The sequence below is a fragment of the Rhinoraja longicauda genome, chromosome 8 (genome assembly GCF_053455715.1).
Source record: "Rhinoraja longicauda isolate Sanriku21f chromosome 8, sRhiLon1.1, whole genome shotgun sequence".
Taxonomy (NCBI): domain Eukaryota; kingdom Metazoa; phylum Chordata; class Chondrichthyes; order Rajiformes; family Arhynchobatidae; genus Rhinoraja; species Rhinoraja longicauda.
This window is the reverse complement of record NC_135960.1, coordinates 5,187,301-5,208,749: the sequence shown is the minus strand read 5'-3', so window position 1 is coordinate 5,208,749 and position 21,449 is coordinate 5,187,301. Positions and strand designations below refer to the sequence as shown.

Sequence of the window (21,449 nt, the reverse complement as noted above, 5' to 3'; positions counted from 1 at the left end):
TGTGTCCGCCCGTTAACCACACGGTGGAACTGCTGACGACCCTTCTGGCCCACCCTCCCACTAACTCAATTGTTCAACGCCCGTTAACCGCCCGCCTCCCCAACTGTCGACGCTCGGCCGTCCAGCTGTTGACCCTCACTCATTCACGGCGCCAGCTGTGGACGCTCGCTCGTCTCCGATCCCCAACTGTCGACGTTCGCCCCCGCCCGGCGTCAGCTGTCGACGCTCGCTCGTTCACGCCCCCCCCCCTCACACCTGTCGACGCCTGGTCCAGTAGTCGATGCTCGCCCCCGGCCCGACCAACTGTCAACGCTCGCTCCCGGCCCGACCAACTGTCAACGCTCGCTCCCGGGCGGCCCAACTGTCAACGCTCGCTCCCGGGCGGCAGTTGATGCCCCCTCCTCCCAACTGTCGACGCTCGCTCTCGCCCAACCCACCTTCCCTCAGCTGTTGACGCCCGTTATTCCAGCTGTTGACGACCGTTAACCGCCACCCTCCAGCTGTTGACGCCTGTTAACCGCCACCATCCGGCTGTTGACGCCCGTTATTCCAGCCGTTGACGCCCATTATTCCAGTTGTTGACGCCCATTATTTCAGCTGTTGACGCCCGTTATTCCAGCCGTTGACGCCCGTTATTCCAGCCGTTGACGCCCGTTATTCCAGCTGTTGACGCCCGTTATTCCAGCTGTTGACGCCCGTTAATCGCCACATCTGCATCCGATCCGCCTTCCCGCAAGATGAACATCCTCAAGCTCCGCCGGCCGGTGCGTCGACATTTTATAACCTTGTGACTATAAACCCATGTGTGTACATAACAAACACCTTCAATTATTTCGCTGTACGAAATACCAGATGTGCCTTTTATCTTATTCTATTCTCAATGCACCTGTTAACCTTATTACTAAGTTCAAGTATACTGTTTATAAACTATAAAAAATTAAAAATTACATCTTAAAATTTAAATTTGAAGTTACAACATAAAGTATTAATATTTAACTGTGAGATTTGTATGGACTCTACCTTTCTGTATATCATGCAGATGCTGGAGATGAGAACAGGAGATGCCGGCAACACTTAGCAGGTCGTGGTGGAGGGAGGAATGGAGTGCTTGGTTCAAATCGGATTTGGGGAGCCCAAAATATGAAATATTAATCATGTTCTCTCTCCATAGATGCCGCCTGGCCTGCCGTGTGTGCCTGATAGATTTTCCATATCTACAATATTTAGTCCTGCATTTTCTACATATAACCTGTGTCCATATCAATTTTCTTTATTTCATGTTATTTTCTGCTAGAAGTTTCTGGATTTTATTCGCCGCCATTTCCTTGATCGTTACATTTTTCCAATTTCTCAGTTTTCTGAATTAGAGGGTATGAGCTATAAGGAGAGGTTGGACAAACTTGAATTGTTTTAACAGGAGCGTCAGAGGTGAAGGGATGACCTGATAGATGTATATAAAATTATGAGAGAGATAGATAGGGTGGACATTCAGAACCTTTTTTCCCAGGGTGGAAATGTCGAAAATCAGAGGGCATAGTTTTAAGATGAGAGGGTCACAGTTGAAAGGAGAGGCGCGGTTAGGTTTTTTTACACAAAGTACATGGAACGTCCTGGCAGGGGAGGCAGATACAAGGCAGTGGTATTTAAGAGGCATTTAGAGAGGCACATGGATATGCAGGGAACGGGAGGATACAGACTAAAGTGCAAGAGGTTGGGTTTAGTTAGATTGGCATGGTCACCACAGACATGATGTGCTAAAGAGCCAGTTCATGGGATATTTAATTTTATGCACAACTAGACCAAGTGGACCCGTTGGGCCCAAACCTCTCCTCCATTGGTGCAGCACCCTCCCCTCACCACCCCCTCTTCCCTCCCATCCCTCCTTCCCCCTCCACTCCCTCTCACCTCCTGCCATCCCTCCTCCTCTCCCTTCCCCCTCCTTCCCCTCCCTCCCCCACTCCATCCCCCTCAACCCCCCTTATCCTCCCTCCACCCCCTCCCTCCCTAGGAGATAGATTTAAACTTTAAAACGTGAATAACTTTTAAAATATAACAACGATTTCAATGAAACGCCTTCCATTAGCACCAAAGGGATGACGGTGAGTAAGGTGGGCCTAAAATTGTCGCGCTATCGTGTACCGTTTTGGCTGTAGTTCAGGAACAAACAAACAAACAAATGAGAGTTTTAGTATATAGATATCATGTACAGACAAACATATAAAAGCCATAATGTGGAAACTAACCTGCAACTCGTCTAGTTTTGTTTCCAAGCATCAATGTGAGATTTAGTCACCTTTCCTCAGCAAATGGGATATTGTGTTTGGTTGGGTTCAATTCCTTCTTAAAGCCCATTTATGCACTCTTATTAAAAGATAATTGGAAACCTTCGTCAAAGGTTTACAGGTTATCAGAACATTTCATGTTGAGCGAGCTGCTTTGAAAACGGAGTCAGCATTTGTTGGGAGATCTCGCACAACAAGCTCTCATCCATAAAGGAGCCAAAATAAGCAGCCACAGTCATGGGCGGCACGGTAGCGCAGCGGTAGAGTTGCTGCTTTACAGCGAATGCAGCGCCGGAGACTCAGGTTCGATCCTGACTACGGGTGCTGCACTGTAAGGAGTTTGTACGTTCTCCCCGTGACCTGCGTGGGTTTTCTCCGAGATCTTCGGTTTCCTCCCACACTCCAAAGACGTACAGGTATGTAGGTTAATTGGCTGGGTAAATGTAAAATGTAAAAATTGTCCCTAGTGGGTGTAGGATAGTGTTAATGTACGGGGATCACTGGGCGGCACGGACTTGGAGGGCCGAAAAGGCCTGTTTCCGGCTGTATATATATGATGATATGATGATGATGGAATGGACCAGGAGAGCCAGTTTCTGTTGACTGCAGAGACAACCACCTGACCCTAAAATGATCAGCAATAGAGCCAGAACCAAGATGAATGGAATATCTTTAGGCAGAGAATTGTGATCTGGAACGTTGTCGGCACTGTTTCAGTGGTCAAACAATTTTATGTAAACAAAAAATGTTACTGTGACTTGTCACGTGACAAAGTATTCATGCATTCACTTTCTAAAACGATGATTAAAAGGAAATTGTACAGCTAAGTTGCTTGATTGGACTCCTTTTGTGCATAGCGTTTCCCTTTATAATTGTTTGATCTGTTCTTTCTGGCTTTGGTCAAGAGGTTAATTTGGTACCTTGTTTTACTCCGATAAAAAGTGAGCAAGAATCGCTAATGAAGGTGATGTCCTCAATAGGCATAGATACTGCATGGAAACTAGCCTTCAGCCTACCAAGTTAATGTGCCAACTATTAACTACCCATTTTTACACTGACCCTACCCTAACCCAGTTTATTTTCCCCACATCCCCATTAATCTCCCCAAGCAGATTTAACCACATGTCAACATACTTAAGGGAAATTTCAGAGTCATAGTACAGCACAAAATCAGGCCCTTCAGCTTACTGTTGGTGGCCAGTTAAACCAGCCACCTGCATATTTACAGGATGTGAGAGGAAACCAGGATTCCAAGGAAACCCACACGGTTACAGGGAGACATGAAAACTCCATGGAGACAACACTGGAGACAACACAGGACTCAACCCAGATCAGTGGCACTGAAATTGAAGCGTTACCAGCTGCACCACTGTGCTGTCGTGACTGTCTTGGAATTGACATTACTTCAAGAATTTAACTGTAGAGTGGAAGTGAAGTCTTCATGCAGTGCAGCTGCAACTTCAAAACAAATAATTATTCAAAACAAGGAAACCATAAAGGAACAAAAAATCATAATTCTATTTTATGTTATGGTTCATAAATCAGAGTTAACAAAACATTCAATCAAATGTGAAGTCATTTTATTAGTCAAACCGTATCTAATCTTTCTAGCAACCATAGATGTTTTATTTAGTAGACCTGCCTTGGTAGCTAGAATCTAATTCCTTGCCAGCTCTCTTGCCTTGAGCTTTCTCTTCAAGTCATTGTTGAACAATTTATGGAGAATACAAGTTTAGGAAGAGGAAAAGATGATCTAACAAGTTATTCTAAAGGGCATCATGAACAGTGCCAAATGACCATTCTTATACAAGTGAGACAATTCAATTCGTACATTGCCTTTCTCGGGAGATGATTTAACTGGTGATAACGTTTCCAAAGCTCAGAGAGTACTTTAGCCATTATATATCATACAAAAGTATGGTTTTTCAAGGTAATGGGGTATGTTTAAATAAACCTTCTGTTGGTCTAGGTCTTGGAGGCTTAGTTTAAAAAAAACATCACACAGACTTTAAGGAGTGAAGTTAAGAATAATTTCTAGGAATTTGGACTAATTTGCAAATGCAAATAAATGCCACACCAGCAGTTCCCTGGAAATATGAGGTTGATAGATCTAGAGATATAAAAGGAACAATGGGAAAAGCTTGAGTGGATGAATTTAGCACAGCTATGAACTTACTGAACATCTCAACAGCCTCAAGCTACCAAAAGGCCCAAACGTGTTTAATTGTTCACAAATGCCATTGTATCTTTCCCAGCAGAATATGTTGTAACATAACTTCAGCGCTATTTTTAGAATGATTCTGAAGTGATTGAAAACGAATAACAGGTAGATAATCTTAGTCAGATGTCCCGCTAATTTTAATATGAAATCGCTATTATTCAAATTTATGTATGGAATGAAGAAATTTTGAAACAATAGATTATTTTCAGAATTTATCAATATGAAATAATTATCTATATACTAAAACTCTTGTTTGTTTGTTTGTTCCTGAACTAAAGCCAAAACGGTACACGATAGCGCGATAATTGTAGGCCCACCTTACTCACCGTTGTCCCTTTGGTGCCAAAGGAAGAAGTTTAATTGAAATCGGTGTTACATTCTTAAAGTTATTCGCATTTTAAAGTTTAAATCTATCTCCTGGGAGGGAGGGAGGGAGTGGGGAGGAGGGAGGATAAGGGGAGTTGAGGGGGATGGAGTGGGGGGGGAGGGGAGGGGAAGGGGGGAGGGGAGGGAAAGGGGGTGGAGGGGGGTGAGGGGAGGGGGGGGAGGAGAAGGTGATGCACCAATGCAGGAGAGGTTTGGGTCCAACGGGTCCACTTGGTCCAGTACAAATTAGGAGCAAACCAGTCTGCTCATAATCTGCTGGTTTAATCGCCACACAATTCAAACTGCATCGAATTCCAGCGTTATGCTTCCTCAATGCTTTTTATTGCCTCTTTTTAAGATGTTAAAATAATTTGTGTTTTACTCTGTTTATCTGCTGCTTTCTTATATTTCAGGTTATTCCTTGTACTGCAAAATTTGATGAAGAATTAAGTGAAGAGTCAATAGTTGTTATTAAAGGAAAGTTGACTGATGATCCTCTTAGGTAACTTGACCATTATCTTTATTTGTATTATATTTTATTAGTGCAAAGTGAAAATACTATATACATATGATATTTGCATATTTCTTCTTGATCGTGTTAATAATATGAATGACTTGTCCAAATTATTTTGTAGCTAGAATATATTCCAGATAAATTAGGACAAAATTATTAGTTGCTTAGATAAAATGTAGAACTTTTGTTGATAAATTGCTGACATTGAAGGCTGCTAGAAGTTGTAGAAGATTTTTAACTATCTGGGATGACCAAAATTCGTTATAGCCAATGGAGCACATTTGAATGGGAGCAGACAATTTGTGAATGTTTTTTTATGTCCACCTAAGGATGCCTAGGTTTTCATTGTGCTCAAGCCTCCAGGACGATACTTGAACTGCAACTTTGTGATTCAGAAGGAAAAATAATACTAACTGAACCAAGATACATTACATTTTTTTCTGAGCTGCATTAGAAGCCTGCTAAGTTTACTAAATTAGAATGGGAGAGAAAGAATAATTTGAAAACATAATATTTTAATAATTTGAATTTCAGCTATGGTGAAAATATTGTGCAAAATAAATATATTATGTCCTCGGTTTGTTTCTACATCCTGTCCACCCTGTAACTCCAATACCAAGTTCAAATATCCATACACTAGTTAATTTCTAAAATGTACATTATTTGTGCACTTGCCAATGCTGTTTCTTTTCTTCCTCCTTCCAGACCTGTTGCTTTCCATTTCTTTCCTGTTCCAATGGCAATTACCTTTCCGGGCTCATCACTACATGGGAACCGTGTTATGTTGACTTGTATATTCAAGACCTGAGAACTTATTGTCACCATCACTTTTAAATAATTATTAGAACGTTCACATGTGATTAGAGCAGAAGATGAAATTTAATTTTTCAAATAGCTACAATATTTAAAAATTTGGTGAATTTTGAAATATTTATCTGAGAAAATAAGAATCTATGAATATAACATTACATTTTGGGACACAGAGGTAGACACAAAATGCTGGAGTAACTCAGCGGGTCAGGCAGCGTCCAGGGAGAGAAGGAATGGGTGACGTTTCGGGTTGAGACCCATCTTTTTTCCATTATATTTTGGGACCACAGGCATTGTTCAGCTTCGGCCTTATTTTAAAATGTACCATATTTCAGGGATTGTTGCAGCAGATAGATAGATAAATACCGTAAATTTTCAAAGACTCATTGATTTCTGAATATGTTGCCATTGGAGGTTTTAAATAAGCACACTATTTGTCAGAGCATAGAGCACTAACAGCAGTTTCTGGATTTCCATCTTGAACTAACTTGCAGATTCCATGGACCACTGTTATTTTCAGAGAGTAACAATAGTGAACAGTGACAATTTTATCATCTGTGACCCAGATCTTCCTGGGAAAATCCTGCAGTCCAGTGTACAAATGCTGGCAATTCCCCAAGTCTGGAGTCTTGGATGTCCACGAGGATGTGGAAGTCCCCAACTTCTTGAAGTTTCCTGGCTAGCAATTTGTTAACTATACTCATGAGGTGGAATGCTAGCTTCCCGCAGTTTGCTGGCACTTCAGGGAAATCTGCTTATTATAAATGCACAAATTAGATCTGGTATGGATTTAGTGTCTATTCATTTCATTGGTGATGAATGGCTAATAGAGATAGAATTACATTTTAGGTAATTCAATCACATTTTTTCAAATTAATTTGAACCTTTTCCTTTGATTTTTTAATTGTTTATAGAGCAAGTAAAACTTTTAATAGTATATATAATTAATTTGAATGTTTAACTGGTTGTTAAGGCATTTCAATAACTGTTTAAATTACATCATATAAATAGAGTCTTTGACAGAAAGGTGTTGTGCTGTGCAGAGTCTTGCTATTCAGGTTTGTCCTAGCTTTGCTGATGCCCCAGCGTTCTACTGAAAGATCCACTCCAGATAAATTCAGGTAATGGAGGGGCAAATGCGCATGGTATGCCACTCGTATGCCATTTAGCCCATAAAATTTGGGTCCATATTTCAACTCCCTTTTCTTTCACTTTTCCTGACTTCAGTTTTCTTGTCAATGGTGCCTGAAATTTAAGATATCATAAAATTGTCTTTAAAGGCCTCAAAAAATTCAAATACTTTGGCCAAGCCATATTCCTGAGTCTGTACAACTTTTTCCCCTTGTTCCCAGACTACTGAACGGCCCTCCCATAAGCTAGGATGTAGCCCTGATCTTCCAACCTACCTCACAGCAGACATTGGAGCTTTCCTCTTGAACTGTAATACTGCAAAGCTCTAAACTATCTCCTGCACTCTAGCATTTTTCTCTTTTCATTGTCTGTTATACTTGCACATGGCTTGATTGCACTTATGTATAGTATGATCTGTTTTAATTGAATAGCAAGCAAACAAAAGCTTTTCACTGTTCCTTGGTACCCATGACAATAATAAGCCAATATCAATATTTAACAGTGTTCTTTTTATTCCTAACTAATTTTCAGGAAATAGAGTACGGTAAGTTAATGAGCAAAGAAAGTGAACTGTTGAAGCTTGATATCATGTAACAAAAAGTACTAACCAAACAGGTATCAGATGCAGTATGTTTGTAGTAATTTTAAGTCATTTAAGGTTTAAATGCAATTGCTGTTCAAAATGTTTGTTTGTCTATAATCAGTAACATTACTGCCACTTATGAAGGATATCTTTTCTTTAGATTCGATGTTAATTTTCAGAGGGGCGACCACCCTGATGCTGATATTTTATTCCATTTCAATCCCCGCTTTAAAGAGGAACTTGAAAAAATTATCTTTAATTCTCGGGGACCTGATGGCTGGGGATTTCAGGGTGAGAAGTATGAAAAGATTGCTTCCAGAGGCTCACCATTTAAGCTGGTATTTATGGTGTGGAGCAACTCTTTCCAGGTATCATCTTAACAGTCCAATAAATAATATGTCACTTGTTTGGTCATTTTTAATACTTGCTTGAACTGTGACTATTACTCCAAAGATGGTATTTATAAATGTAGCTTGTACTTTAGTTATGGAGCTTTAGGGATTTTACTCATGGCAAAACCAGGTGTCTTTCTGATCTGAATATAAATCTTTATAAAGTAGCTGGTTAGGAGAAAGGAAGAAAATAAAAACTTGCCTTTATGAAGTACCTTCTGCATTGTAAATACAATATGGCATGAAACCACAATACTAAACAATGGTCACAGAATCATTTGCTCCAACCTTTCTTTCAATCTTTCACGCCCCAATATTGTACCTCACCTCCACTGGAGTGTAGCTATTTGGAAACTGCTCTTCCTACATCTTCTCCACTTCAGAAGCCAAGCAACCCAAATCTCTATCATCCAGCTGCAGCCAGAAGTTACTTTAAAAAGTAGAAAGTACTTTTATAATAATAATAATAATACATTTTATTTATATAGCGCTTTTCATATACTCAAAGACGCTTTACAGAGATTTTGAGAACATAGGGAAATTAATAAATAGATAAATAAGTAAATAAATAAATGAATAGAGAAAGGAGACAGTAGGTGAGGTGACCTTCAGTGGTTGAAGGCAGTACTGAACAGGTGAGACTTCAGCGATGTTTTGAATGTGGTGAGTGTGGGGGAGTCTCTAACGGTTTGGGGTAGTGAGTTCCATAGGGTGGGAGCAGCGATGGAGAAAGCCCTGTCCCCCCAGGATCTGAGTTTAGTCCGGATGTGGGGGGATAGGAGATTGGCAGCGGCAGAGCGGAGGGTGCAGGTGGGAGTGTGCCTGTGGAGGAGGTCGGTCAGGTAGGATGGGGCCAGGTTATGGAGGGCTTTGTAGGTTATGAGGAGGATTTTGTACTGGATTCTCTGGGGGATGGGGAGCCAGTGGAGTTTATAAAGGACGGGGGTGATATGGTCACGGATCGAGGTGTGTGTGAGTAGACGGGCAGTGGAGTTTTGAATGTATTGAAGTTTATTGATGATTTTTGAGGGTGCGCCATAGAGGAGGCTGTTGCAGTAGTCCAGACGGGAGGTGATGAAGGCGTGGATGAGGGTTTCTGCAGCTGTGGAGGAGAGGGATGGACGGAGACGGGCAATGTTTTTGAGGTGGAAGAAGGCTGTCTTTGTGATGTGTTTGATGTGTTTCTCGAAGGAGAGGGTTTGATCAAGGATGATTCCAAGATTCCGGATGTGAGGTGAGGTGGATACTGGGAGACCATCAATGTTGAGGATGAAGTTTTGGGTGGAATTGGTGAGCATTTTTGGACCAATGATTATAGTCACTAAAAGAGATACAAAGTGCTGGAGTAACTCCGCAGATCAGGCAGCATCCTCAGATAACATGGATATGTTATCCAGTCACTGTTGCAATGTAGGAAATGCCAGTTTAAGGTTCCTTGAAGCACAGATATGATGATGACCTGTTCTTTAAATAATGTTGAGTGAGCAATAAATAATGAGCAGGATACCTTTGAGAATTCCCCTGCTCTTCATTTTAAATTTATTTAGTTCCATCAAATATTTCACTGGGTAATTTATCTTAATTGCAGTGGTAAAACAAGAAGCTGAGAAAGCATTCTGTGTTTTATTCCAGGAGTTGCAATTAGACCAACTTTACAATCTTACTGGTTCCAACTTATAATTCTCATGATTGAGAGTGACAACTCTGTGGTATTTCTGTGGAACTTGGTCCAAATTATTTTCAATTGTAGCTACATTTGTTGAGTTTTTATGTCTCCAGGATGAATAAGTACAGTGGAAGGAAAGAGTTTGGTATAAAGCTGTTGTTAATAATTTTTTTTCGTTTTCATGCGAGTAAGCAACAGAGGTGATAGGTTTCTCCAAAAGCACCATTAGGTTCATGGCCAGTCAAACAGTCATTATCCTGCTAAAGGTGAATCAAGCATGGAAGAGCACATGCCATTTAACAAATGAGAATTTTTGATTCAGAAATAATCGCTCGTTATCAAATCTGGCAAAAAATATATTACTGTCCTATTTGTGCATAGAATTTCTTTCAAATTGGTCCAATTTTACACGATAATTTACTGGTTTGCTTTTGAGAACTAAGGTATATTTTGAACACTCTTAGGTGTCTGTGAATGGTAGACATATCCTGGACTACCCACATCGGTTAGAAGATTGGAGGCCTGACACTGTAATAGTGTTTGGAGATATACAAGTAGAAAGTATTGATGTTCTCAAACTTTGAATTTGAGATAAGGTAAATATGTTAAAGTCCCTACGTACTAAATGAAAATAGTAAAATTATATGATGTATACAGTATAACCATTGCATGCTATGTGACCATAACCTGATGAAATGATTGGGTTATTTTCTGTAAACGATATTTTTTTGAGTCTTTGTTATATTTCAGAAATGTTAATTGTTGGTGCTAGTTGGCATTTAGCAATAAGCACTAGGTAAAAGATATGCCTAAGTTTTGTAACTTTTCAAATTATCCTTGAAGGAATGGTTAAAACACATGAAAAAGTGGCATGTTGGCCTTCATAACAAGAGGATAGGGCCCTGGTGAGACCACATCTGGAGTATTGTGCCCAGGTTTGGTCTCCTAATTTGAAGAAGGACATCCTTGCAATTGAGGCAGTGCAGCGTAGGTTCACGAGGTTAATCCCTGGGATGGCGGGACTGTCATATGAGTAAAGATTGGGCTTATATTGACTGGAGTTTAGAATGATGAGAGGGGATCTTATAGAGACGTATAAAATTATGAAAGGACTGGACAAGCTAGATGCAGGAAAAATGTTCCCAATCGTGGGGGAGTCCAGAATCAGGGGCCACAGTCTAAGAATAAAGGGGAGGCCATTTAAAACAGGTGAAAAAAAACTTTTCACCTAGAGAGTTGTGAATTTGTGGAATTCTCTGCTACAGAATGCAGTGGAGGCCAATTCACTGGATGAAATTAAAAGAGAGTTAGATAGAGCTTTAGGGGCTAGCGGAATCAAGGGATATAGGGAGAAGGCAGGCACAGGTTACTGATTGTGGATGATCAGCCATCATTACAATGAATGGTGGTGCTGGCTCGAAGGGCCAAATGGCCTCCTCCTGCACCTATTTTCCATGTTTCTATGTTTCCAAATTTAAATATCCCAATAATGAAAACTGGGCAATATCACTTGGGCTCACTCTAATATACAAAGGATAACAGATTTAAAATCACTCATTTATATCATTAAGTTAAAATAACTTATTTCTCATTTTTGGAAGTTTGGGTAAAACTATGTTCTTGTAAGAAAGTTTTCAAATATTTAGTTGAGAAAGAAAGAAATGCACTCCATGCTGGATACCCATACTTCATATATCCAGTGCAAAGTTCATATTAAGACATTTATGAAAGGCAAAGTTGGCATCATTAGAGGTTCATTACCTCTGGCTTGATTTCTGTCTTGAATGCTAGTGTAGAAATGGTGAAAGGCTGCTCCCAGCTGGAAACACTTGGGATTTCATGGGGAAGAATACTGTTGTTAAATTTTAAAGTCAATAGATTCATAGAATGCACTAGATTCACAAGCATAAAGCTTAACCAAACTGGTCCTTTTGTCAACATTTTTACTTTTTTCACTAGGAAATAGAGGAAATGGTGCTATGATACTTAATATATTACAATTTAACTTTAACTTCACTCCTTAATATAATGCAATCAACTATGTATATCGAACAGAGGGTCATCGTAGGTTAATGAGTCTGAAATCTGATTAAAAGCTAATGAGCCCAAAAATTGATAAGTCTCAAAGACTAAATAATATACATCCCACAACTTTGAAAGAGCTGTTATGGAGATAATACATACTCTGGTTATCATCTTCCAACATTCATCGGATTGTGCATTGGTTCCTGCAGATTGCAAGATAGCAAATATGACCCCATTAATTAAGAAAGCAGGGAGAGATAAAACAGGAAAGTACTGACCACTTAACCTTAGATTGCTCGTTGTGAAAATATTGGAATCTATAATAAAGAATATGATATCAACACTTAGAAATGAATAATATGTTTGGACAGTCTTTGTGGAATTATGGGGATGCATGCAGTAGAGTAGGTTTAAATCTACTTTAGAGATACAGCGCGGAAACATGTCCTTCGGCCAAACGTGTCCGCGCCGACCAGCAATCCCTGTGCACTAATACTATCCTACACACTGGGAATAATTTATAATGTCAGGCAGCAACTCAACCGCTGCGCCAGATGAGGGGGGATCAGTGGATATGGTACATTTGGATTTTTAGAAGGCTTTCAAGAAAGGCACAAACAGGAGATTGGTGATCAAGGTTAAATCTCGTGGAATTGGTAATATTCCACGAGTATGCATGAAGAATTGGTTAACATGTAGTAAACAAGGCGTATGAATAGAACAAATTCTACTGTTCTCAGGATGAAAAGCTGTTATTAATGGGGTGCCACAGGCATTGGTGCTTGGGCCTCAACAATTCAATCTATATCTACAATTTGAATATATAATTTCCAAGCTCTCCAATGGCACCAAATTAAGTGGAGGTGAGAGTAGTATTGTGATGCAAAGGGGCTTCAAGAAACGGACGTGATTGGCAGCATCATGGCAGAAGGAGTAGAAAAATGTTAGCCTATCCACTCCAGTAGGAAAAGACACATTGGGCAGGCAAATGGGACTAGCTTAGATGGGCATCTTGATCAGCATGGCCAAAGGGCCTAATTCCATGTATGACTTCATGATTCTATGAGAGGTGACCTCAAGCCTTAGTCTTTGGAATTCACCAACCTGGAAGACTGGAAACATTGTCATTGATTCCATTCAAAATTGGGATTGATAAATTCCTGGTTATTAGAGGAATTATAGAAATATTAGAGGGCTATTGCCCAAATGCAGACAATTTCTATGTTAGTTGACATAGACAAGGTGGACTGAAAAGGGCCTGTTTCCAAGCTGTGCAACTTCATGACTGTGGATCAAGGGATACATAGAGATGGTTCAGAAAAATAGAGCGAAGGTAGAAGATCCGCAATTATCTTGTTAATAATAATAATATATTCCTTTATTCGTCCCACACTGGGGAAATTTGCAGTGTTACAGCAGCAAAGTGGATAGCAAGAGAGCAAGAGATCATTATAAATAAAAGATACATAAATAATGTAATGGCAGTTTCTATACCTTCTCAAAGTCCAACTTCGATAGCCACTACTGCTCGGGGATGGAATGGAGGTATAGCTTCCGCACACACTGCACTCTGAGATAACAAAAATGAATCTTCCAAACGCTGTTTCTTGATTAATTGGTCTTTATTAAAGTAGCACAATCAAAAGAGTAATTCATAACTTTTCGTTCTTATCAACTGTTTCTATTTCAAACAATACAGTAAAAATCGTGTCGTCGTTACCGTGTGCCCCTTGTGAGTATGGCTGATGCGAGTGGTAAAAAACTATTCTCTCCATCCTCCGAGATTAAACTGACCCACAATCTCTCGCTAGCCTCCTCCCATGTGGACTCTCCCCATTACGTATCAAATCACATCCACAAGCATGCAAAAAAGACAGAAACTAGAAATATTAAACATACCCATAATACAATGACAGTAACCAAAAAAATTAAACGTAAATGGCTCCTACACACCGGCCCCTAATTGTTCTGCGTTTATAACAAAGCAATTACCAATAGATACCAAAAGGAGCTATTGTGGCGGACACGGAGCTGTCCGTCCAAGAATGAGGCAGCACACTGAGTTATCCAACACCACTTTATTCCGTGTGTCGCACCCTCCTTCCCCACTCTCTTATCTTCTGCTCTTGGATTCCTCATGACCTCTCACGAGCCTCTCACGAGCCTCAGGTTATGTACTGTGTGTGGCCCACCACCAGGGGCCGCTACACTATAAAAGCTTAATATTTATCAAAAGCAAAAGTAATATGCATTATATGTTGGCATTCAAACTTCTTTAGCGATTCTTCAATCTTCACCTTCTAGAAGCAGACATACCTTGGTTATTGGTCTTACCAAGATGTTGTCCTTAGTCTGAAATCGTACAGTACGCACAAAATCTTTAACATCTGGCATGATCTCCAGTATCCTACCCATCAACCAAGAACCTCGTGGTGCAGTAGAATCAACCACCAAGACGATATCACCTTTGACAATCCAATATTTTTAATGAAGTTTCGACATGTGATTTCTTCCTCCATGTCCGATCTGTTCATGAATATGTCGTAACAGCAATGTTGAAATATGAAAGTCCTTCAAGAGAATAATAGGATGCTTAGCTTCTTCAGGCATCGCTAGTTTATTTAGGCGACCACCTACTCTCAGAAGACCTTTATCCAGTATCGGATGAAGCCTGTATAAATGACTACTTCTTTTAACACCATGTTCACCAGCTTGTAATGATGATAGCTCTTCCTTATATTCTTGTCTTTGACAGAAAGAGATAACTGCATTTTCCGCCTTAAAAAGATCATCCGGACATAAACACTGTCCCCGGTATGATGCCTTAAAAACTTGCATCTCCCTGTCAACCTTTTCTTTCAGCTTGCCAGAATCCGTTTCAAAGCTACTCACAGCAGCCCGAGTTTCGTTTCTCTTACGAGTCCACTGCAAAAGCATTGTTTTTAATTAAGAAACCAAGCCACCACAGTCTTCAACTTATTCCATGATGAGAAATGGGTAATTAAATAGTTTGTGGAATCCAATGGGCCCTTAATAATGGCGTTCACTAAGATGTCGATCTCCGGATCATTAGCAGAGATTTCAGTTTCTAGGTTAAACTTTGACCATTCTCGGTCTGGTTTACAGAAACTCTGGCCCATTGATCCATCTCTTACTGCTTAAGAAGCGGTCTGCTGTTAATCCTCTAGAAGCTTCATCCGCAGGATTTTCCTTGGTATTAATATACTTCCACTGTGATACATTAGTAGCATCCCTTACAAAAGAGATCCTGTTTGCGACAAATGTTAGGAAACGTTTGTTTTCATTGTTGATGTACTTATGCACTGTCATGCTATCAGTCCAGAAGGTAGATTCCTCCAGCTTAAGCTGCAGTTCCTTTTGCAACATTATGTCAATTCTGACAGCTAAGACTGCGGCTGCTAGCTCCATTCTGGGAATCGTCATTTGCTTGAATGGTGCCACTCTGGCCTTTCCCATTAAGAATGCAGCATGAGCTTCATTGTTATCATTTTCCAGTCTCAGATATGAAACAGTACCGTAACCACTTTCACTTGCGTCAGAAAAGTGATGCAGCTGTGCAAATTTGATTCAACCAAAGTTTGTAGGCTTCATACACCGGTCTACTCTGAACTCCGAGATCTTGTTGAGATCTTCTAACCACTCTGTCCTTCGCTGAGAGAAGATTTGCATTATACTCTCATCCCATCCAAGTTTCTTCTTACAGAGATCCTGCAAAATGTACTTGGCTGGTAGTGTAAATGGTGCAAGAAATCCCAAAGGATCGTAAACAGAACCAATCACGGACAGGATGTCCCGTCTTGTACATGGTCGATCCTGAATCGAAATTCTGAACCTGAACACATCTGTTTCAACGCACCAGTGCAATCCCAGTGCTCTCTCCATGGGCAGATTGTCTTTATCCAAATCCAACTCCCGGGTCTATTTGGCTCTGTTATCTAGTGGAATGGTTTCTAATACAGCACGGCTGTTGCTAATCCATTTCGATAGCATGAATCCTCCCTTGTTGCAGAGGGAAGTCAAATGTTTTACCATTTGAATTGCTTCTTGTTCCGTAAACATGGATTTTAAACAATTGTCCACATAGAAATTGCTCCTTCCTGTGGTTGTCACTTCTCCTGGAAAGTGAGCTTTATTGTCCTCAGTGGTTTTCCTCAATGTGAGGTTTGCACAACTTGGTGATGACACTGCTCCAAAGAGATGTACTTTCATCCGGTATTCAATGAGATCTTGTTGTGCATCACCATCCGGCCACCATAGGAATCGCAAGTAGTCGACATGCTTTTCCGATACCTTGACCTGATGAAACATTGCCTTGATATCCGCCATCAAAGCTACCGGCTCTTGAATCTGATGAGAACTCCGATGAGTGAGTTTCTTATGTCTGGACCCTGCAGCAGTTGACAGTTAAGTGATTTACCCTTGAAAACCACAGTACAGTCGAAGACTACTCTTAATGTTCCTTTCTTTGAGTGATACACCCCCTGGTGTGGGATATACCAAAGCTCTCCATCACTTTGATTCAGCTGGTCTTCTGGCACCCTTTCGGCATCTCTGTGAGGAAAGATGTATATTCATCATGAAATTTTGTATTCTTGCCAAACTTGCGTTTCAGATTTTGAATGCATTGTTCTGCAATGCAACAGTTATTCGGCAGACTAACACTTTCTTGTTTAAAAGGTAAGTCTAGGTAACAGTGTCCTATCATCTTTACTGAGTGATTCATAATTTCCAAGAATTTTACTTCTTCTCTGGACATTTCTTCAGATTCTTTGCTGGTTCTTACATTGGAGTCGTGATTATATTGCTTGGTCAACAACTCCTCTATATTTACAATAGATATTCGATTGACGGCAGCAGCAGTATAGTTATTCCTTTTCCTGCCTTTGTTGTTCCTTCTCAAGGAGCCATAGATAACCCATCCGAGTATGGTTCTCACAGCAAACGGTCCATCTCCTTGACTGGTAACAACCTTTCTAGGTACTAATGCCTTCAAAGCATTCATTCCGTCCGATAAGTAGGTCGATATCAGAATTTATTTTAGGTATCTTGACATCCTTCAAGTAAGGCCATTTTTCCAAGTCTTCTTGCTTAGGTATATTTGGATGAGAGACGGGCATAGTCTCTTGTGTAAACACATCAGATATTTACCCAAACCGCCCCATCCCCGGTCACTTTTCCCTGCAACCGCAGGAGATGCAACACCTGTCCCTTTACCTCCCCCCTCGACTTCGGTTGCTTCGGTCTAGCACCCGGTTGCTTTGGTGAAGTTATGTCGGCCATCCACTTACTCAGTGCCAGTTTGGCGTCACCAGACCAGACTGGCTCTGGCTGTGGGTTGACTTTAGCTGTTGTTTCCAGCTTGGTTGCTCCTTCTTGGATTAAGGAACTCTTCTGAGATACTCTCGAGCCGCATTTTGATCTTTGGCCTTCCAGTATATCCCTCCTTGCCCCAGCAGCTGCCAGCTTCGTGGCTATTTCCAACCGTTCTTTCTCTCTCTTCAGCTTAGCTTCTTGTTCCTCAATCTCATATTTTTTCTCTAAGGCGGCAGCTTCTAGCGAGAGAGCAGCCATCTCAGCTTCAGCTTCCATTTGAGCAGAGACCCTCGTAGTTGAACAGGCTACAGAACCAGATTTACGTCTGGATCTTCGCGTTGAAACGTTTGAGACACTATCCTGAGGTGTAATTTCTTCTTCCACTTCAACACCTTGTTGCATCGCACCTTCTATAGAGTGCAATGTTTGAACTATGGTTTCAGATAACCACTTCTCCGCGTCAGCCATGAAACCATCCAAAAATTCCACCCTCTCTTGGAACCACTGAGTGTGCCATTCGAGTTGCTCCTTTGGTAGTTGTAAACACAGTATTGAGTGTTTTTCTCCAGCTTAATGGCAAAGGTTAAGTAGTTGATCCAGATTAGATTGTACAATGTTCGCATTCCCATCTGATTCCATTAGTTCCTTCTGATATTCAATTAATTTGAGGACCTGCTTCCACAACCTGTCTCTATCCTTCTGGCATCTTTCGAGATAGACTGCCTCTCCTTTTTCCGAAAGTTTAATGTTTCTTTTCTCATATCTTGTTGATTTTTGCTCCACATCTCCCTCCTGTGGCGGTTCTTCATACTTACCTGATGGAAGATGCATGATGAATTGGTGCTAAGAAACACCAGAAGAATTCAAAACAGAATGAGTATTTTTTCAAAACACATCATTAATTCCAACGCTGAGAGTCTTCGGTCAATACGTATGGTAAACAATTGCTAGCTGAGCACCTTATCTTGTAGAAGTTCACGATATCGTTAATTTTCAAGGTAGTGCTCTGCGAGTTTGGTTTTCTTATCTCATTGTAGCATAAACAAGGTGGCGCAGCGGTAGTGTTGCTGCCTTACAGCGACTGCAGCGCCGGAGACTCAGGATCGATCCTGACTACGGGCGCCGTCTGTACGGAGTTTGTACGTTCTCCCCGTGACCTGCGCGGGTTTTCTCCGAGATTTTCGGTTTCCTCCCATACTCCAAAGACATACAGGTATGTAGGTTAATTGACTGGGCAAATGTAAAAATTGTCCCTAGTGTGTGTAGGATAGAGTTAATGTGCGGGGATCGCTGTGCGGCGCGGACTCGGTGGGCCGAAGGGCCTGTTTCCGCGCTGTATCTCTAAAAAATCTTTAAAAATGTATCAAATAGTACTTCTGCAGACATTTCCCCACAGGCTTTTAAGTTTTTAGACTTCTTAACTTAAAATTACGACTAAACAGTCGTCTACTCACGGTACCCGGTCATTGAAGTCTTCAATCTTCTAATGATCCAGGTGTAGACCGTGTCAATTTGCCTTCGACCGGCAGATCCTTTGTTCCTTTGTTTTCAGCTACAATTTCTGGCAGAGATTCAGCTTCTTCAATTCCACTGTCGAATTGGATTTTGCTTGTAGAACAAGTCTTTCTTAGATTCTTCTGTTAGAATAGTTTTTTTGCTCAAATTCCATTCAGATAAAAGTTTTTTACTCTAATGTAATGGCAGTTTCTATACCTTCTCAAAGTCTAACTTCGATAGCCATTACTGCTCGGGGATGGAATGGAGGTAAGGCTTACGCACACACCGCACTCTGAGATAACAAAAACGAATCTTCCAAATGCTGTTTCTTGATTAATTGGTCTTTAATAAAATAGCACAATCAAAACAGTAATTCATAACTTTTCGTTCTTATCAACTGTTTCTTCTTCAAACAATACAGTAAAAGTTGTGTAGTCGTTACCATGTGCCTCTTGTGAGTATGGCTGACGCGAGTGTGGTTAAAAAACTATTCTCTCCATCCTCCGAGACTAAACTAACACACAATCTCTGTCACTACGCTAGCCTCCTCCCATGTGAACACTCCCCATTACGTATCAAATCACATCCACAAGCATGCAAAAAGGACAGAAACTAGAAATATTAGACATTGCCATAATTGACAGTAACTAAATTAAGCGTAAATGGCTCCTACATTAGTCATCAGTTTTCTGTGTGTTCTTAGCTGTTGTTGACTCATCTGCTGGGAGCAGTGCTGGTTGTGCAGTCTCAGCAGCGGGAAGGAAGGACCTCCTATATCTCTCCTTCATGCACTTGGGGTGAAGGAGTCTGTCACTGAAGGAGCTACTCAGTGCAGTGACAGTGTCTTGCATGGGGTGGGAGTCGTTGTCCAGCAGCGATGTTAGCTTTGCCATCATCCTGCTCTCTCCCACCACCTGCACTGAGTCGAGGGGGCAACCCAAGACAGAGCTGGCCTTGTTGAATGATAGAGCGGGTTCAAGGGCTGAATTACCTACTTCTGCTCCTGTTTTTTATGTTATCCACTTCATTTAATCGTTTGCATTATCAATTATTTATTGTATTGTCATTAGCCGGTGTATTTATCTCCAATTTATGATAGTGCAATTATAGACAATTTTGTAATAAATTAATTTGTAATTGATTACACTGGAATTAAATGGTGCATTTATTTTATATTAATTTGCTGTACTGCAATTAACAGTTCAGTTATAATTAAGTATCAATATTGCAATTAAATGTTGCATATAATTCCAGTTTATTCCATCACCAAGATTCCTTGCCTTTTACATCCAACTTTGATAGTAACGGTAAGATTTGAATTTTTGAAATGTCCATTAAATCCTGTAACCTGGTGCACTTCCAATGTGATGTAAGTATTGCCAGACATCTAAGCTTGCCAAATTGGTGGATGCTGACCCATTAAAAATTCTTGGCTCAGTTAATTTAAATAATACTGATAGTGTAAAGCCACGAGATGACCAGCAAGACTTTAGATAGACCAGCACATAAGTGACTCACCAAATGTTCTTGCCTTGTTGGGATGAGATTGGCAAATTCTGCCATCCAGAATTGCTGGGACTGCTTTGTTACTCAATTTAATACACTGCCAATAACCTACATGTTCCTAATTTATTGTACCATCTAATATCTGCATCACAAATACATTCCACTACAGTTCTCCAAATTTATCAATGCTATTGCTCCACCAGTTATCTTATGTTCTGTTACTCAATGTATTACTTTGCTATTTAATCCCCACATTTACACCCAATTCATCACCATTCTGAATTATATCCATTATTCTAAAACCACTAGATAGACACAAAACGCTGGAGCAACTCAACATACTGGAGAGAAGGAATGGGTGAGGTTTCGGGTCGAGACCCTTCTACAGACCTAAAACCACTCATCTCTTACCAAGTATATTCGATTAAGCACACTAACTATTATTTTCATTTATTTACACCCAATTATCACATTGTGATTAGGAATGGCACACATACTAATTATTTACAGTGCTATTAATTTCATGCATGTCTATCCATTTATCACAATCATTAAACCATATGTATCTCCAATTTATTATCCTATTATTAATGTTACACGTTCAATTAATTTCAAATTTAATGCATAACCATTAATCTAATATGCTTCATTACAGGCATTACATTTTGCATTTATTTCCAATCCCTGGCAGTATCATTAACCATTATATTAATACTCAGTTTATTATAATGTCCTTAGCTTATTTTTGAAATCTAATGTATTGCTATTAATTTTATGTTTATTTCTTCCCTACCCCCCACCCCCAATCATTCTAGGCTAGCCAATGGAACAATGGAATGAAACGTACAAAGCAAAATTGAATTACATGTCAAGAGTAAAAATTAGCTCATTTCAACATTTCATTATTTTTATTTTGGGGGAAATACGTTGGTTTGTTTGACTTTGGATGTATTTATCACAAGGCAGATATTGGTTAATTTAAAACAGAAATAAAAGGGGGCTGTGTTGAGTTTGTAGAGTTACGTGTTATATCTACACTTTCTGTGGGTTTCTGCTGGTCTATTAAAATATACCTTGAATAATTTGACTACATTCTTTATTTACATTTTATTTCTTTAAATC

At 40.3% G+C, this 21,449-nt stretch overlaps 1 protein-coding gene across 1 annotated transcript; it reads left to right on the top strand.

The window, feature by feature from the left end:
- The first annotated feature begins 446 nt into the window (after positions 1–446).
- On the top strand, positions 447–21,194 carry LOC144596187 (galectin-8-like). The gene is made up of 5 exons (XM_078404372.1): positions 447–764; positions 5,283–5,371; positions 8,068–8,275; positions 10,430–10,561; positions 21,143–21,194. The coding sequence occupies exons 1-4, from the start codon at positions 738–740 to the stop codon at positions 10,547–10,549; spliced, it is 444 nt and encodes a 147-aa protein (XP_078260498.1). The 5' UTR covers positions 447–737; the 3' UTR covers positions 10,550–10,561; positions 21,143–21,194.
- Positions 21,195–21,449: the final 255 nt, after the last annotated feature.

What these genes read in the sequence shown, in the direction of transcription:
- LOC144596187 (XM_078404372.1), top strand. Translation starts at nt 738, where the DNA reads ATGAACATCCTCAAGCTCCGCCGGCCG. An exon ending in TCCTCAAGCTCCGCCGGCCG is followed by an intron (nt 765 to 5,282) that starts GTGCGTCGACAT and finishes CTTATATTTCAG; the next exon opens with GTTATTCCTTGTACTGCAAA. An exon ending in TTGACTGATGATCCTCTTAG is followed by an intron (nt 5,372 to 8,067) that starts GTAACTTGACCA and finishes TCTTTTCTTTAG; the next exon opens with ATTCGATGTTAATTTTCAGA.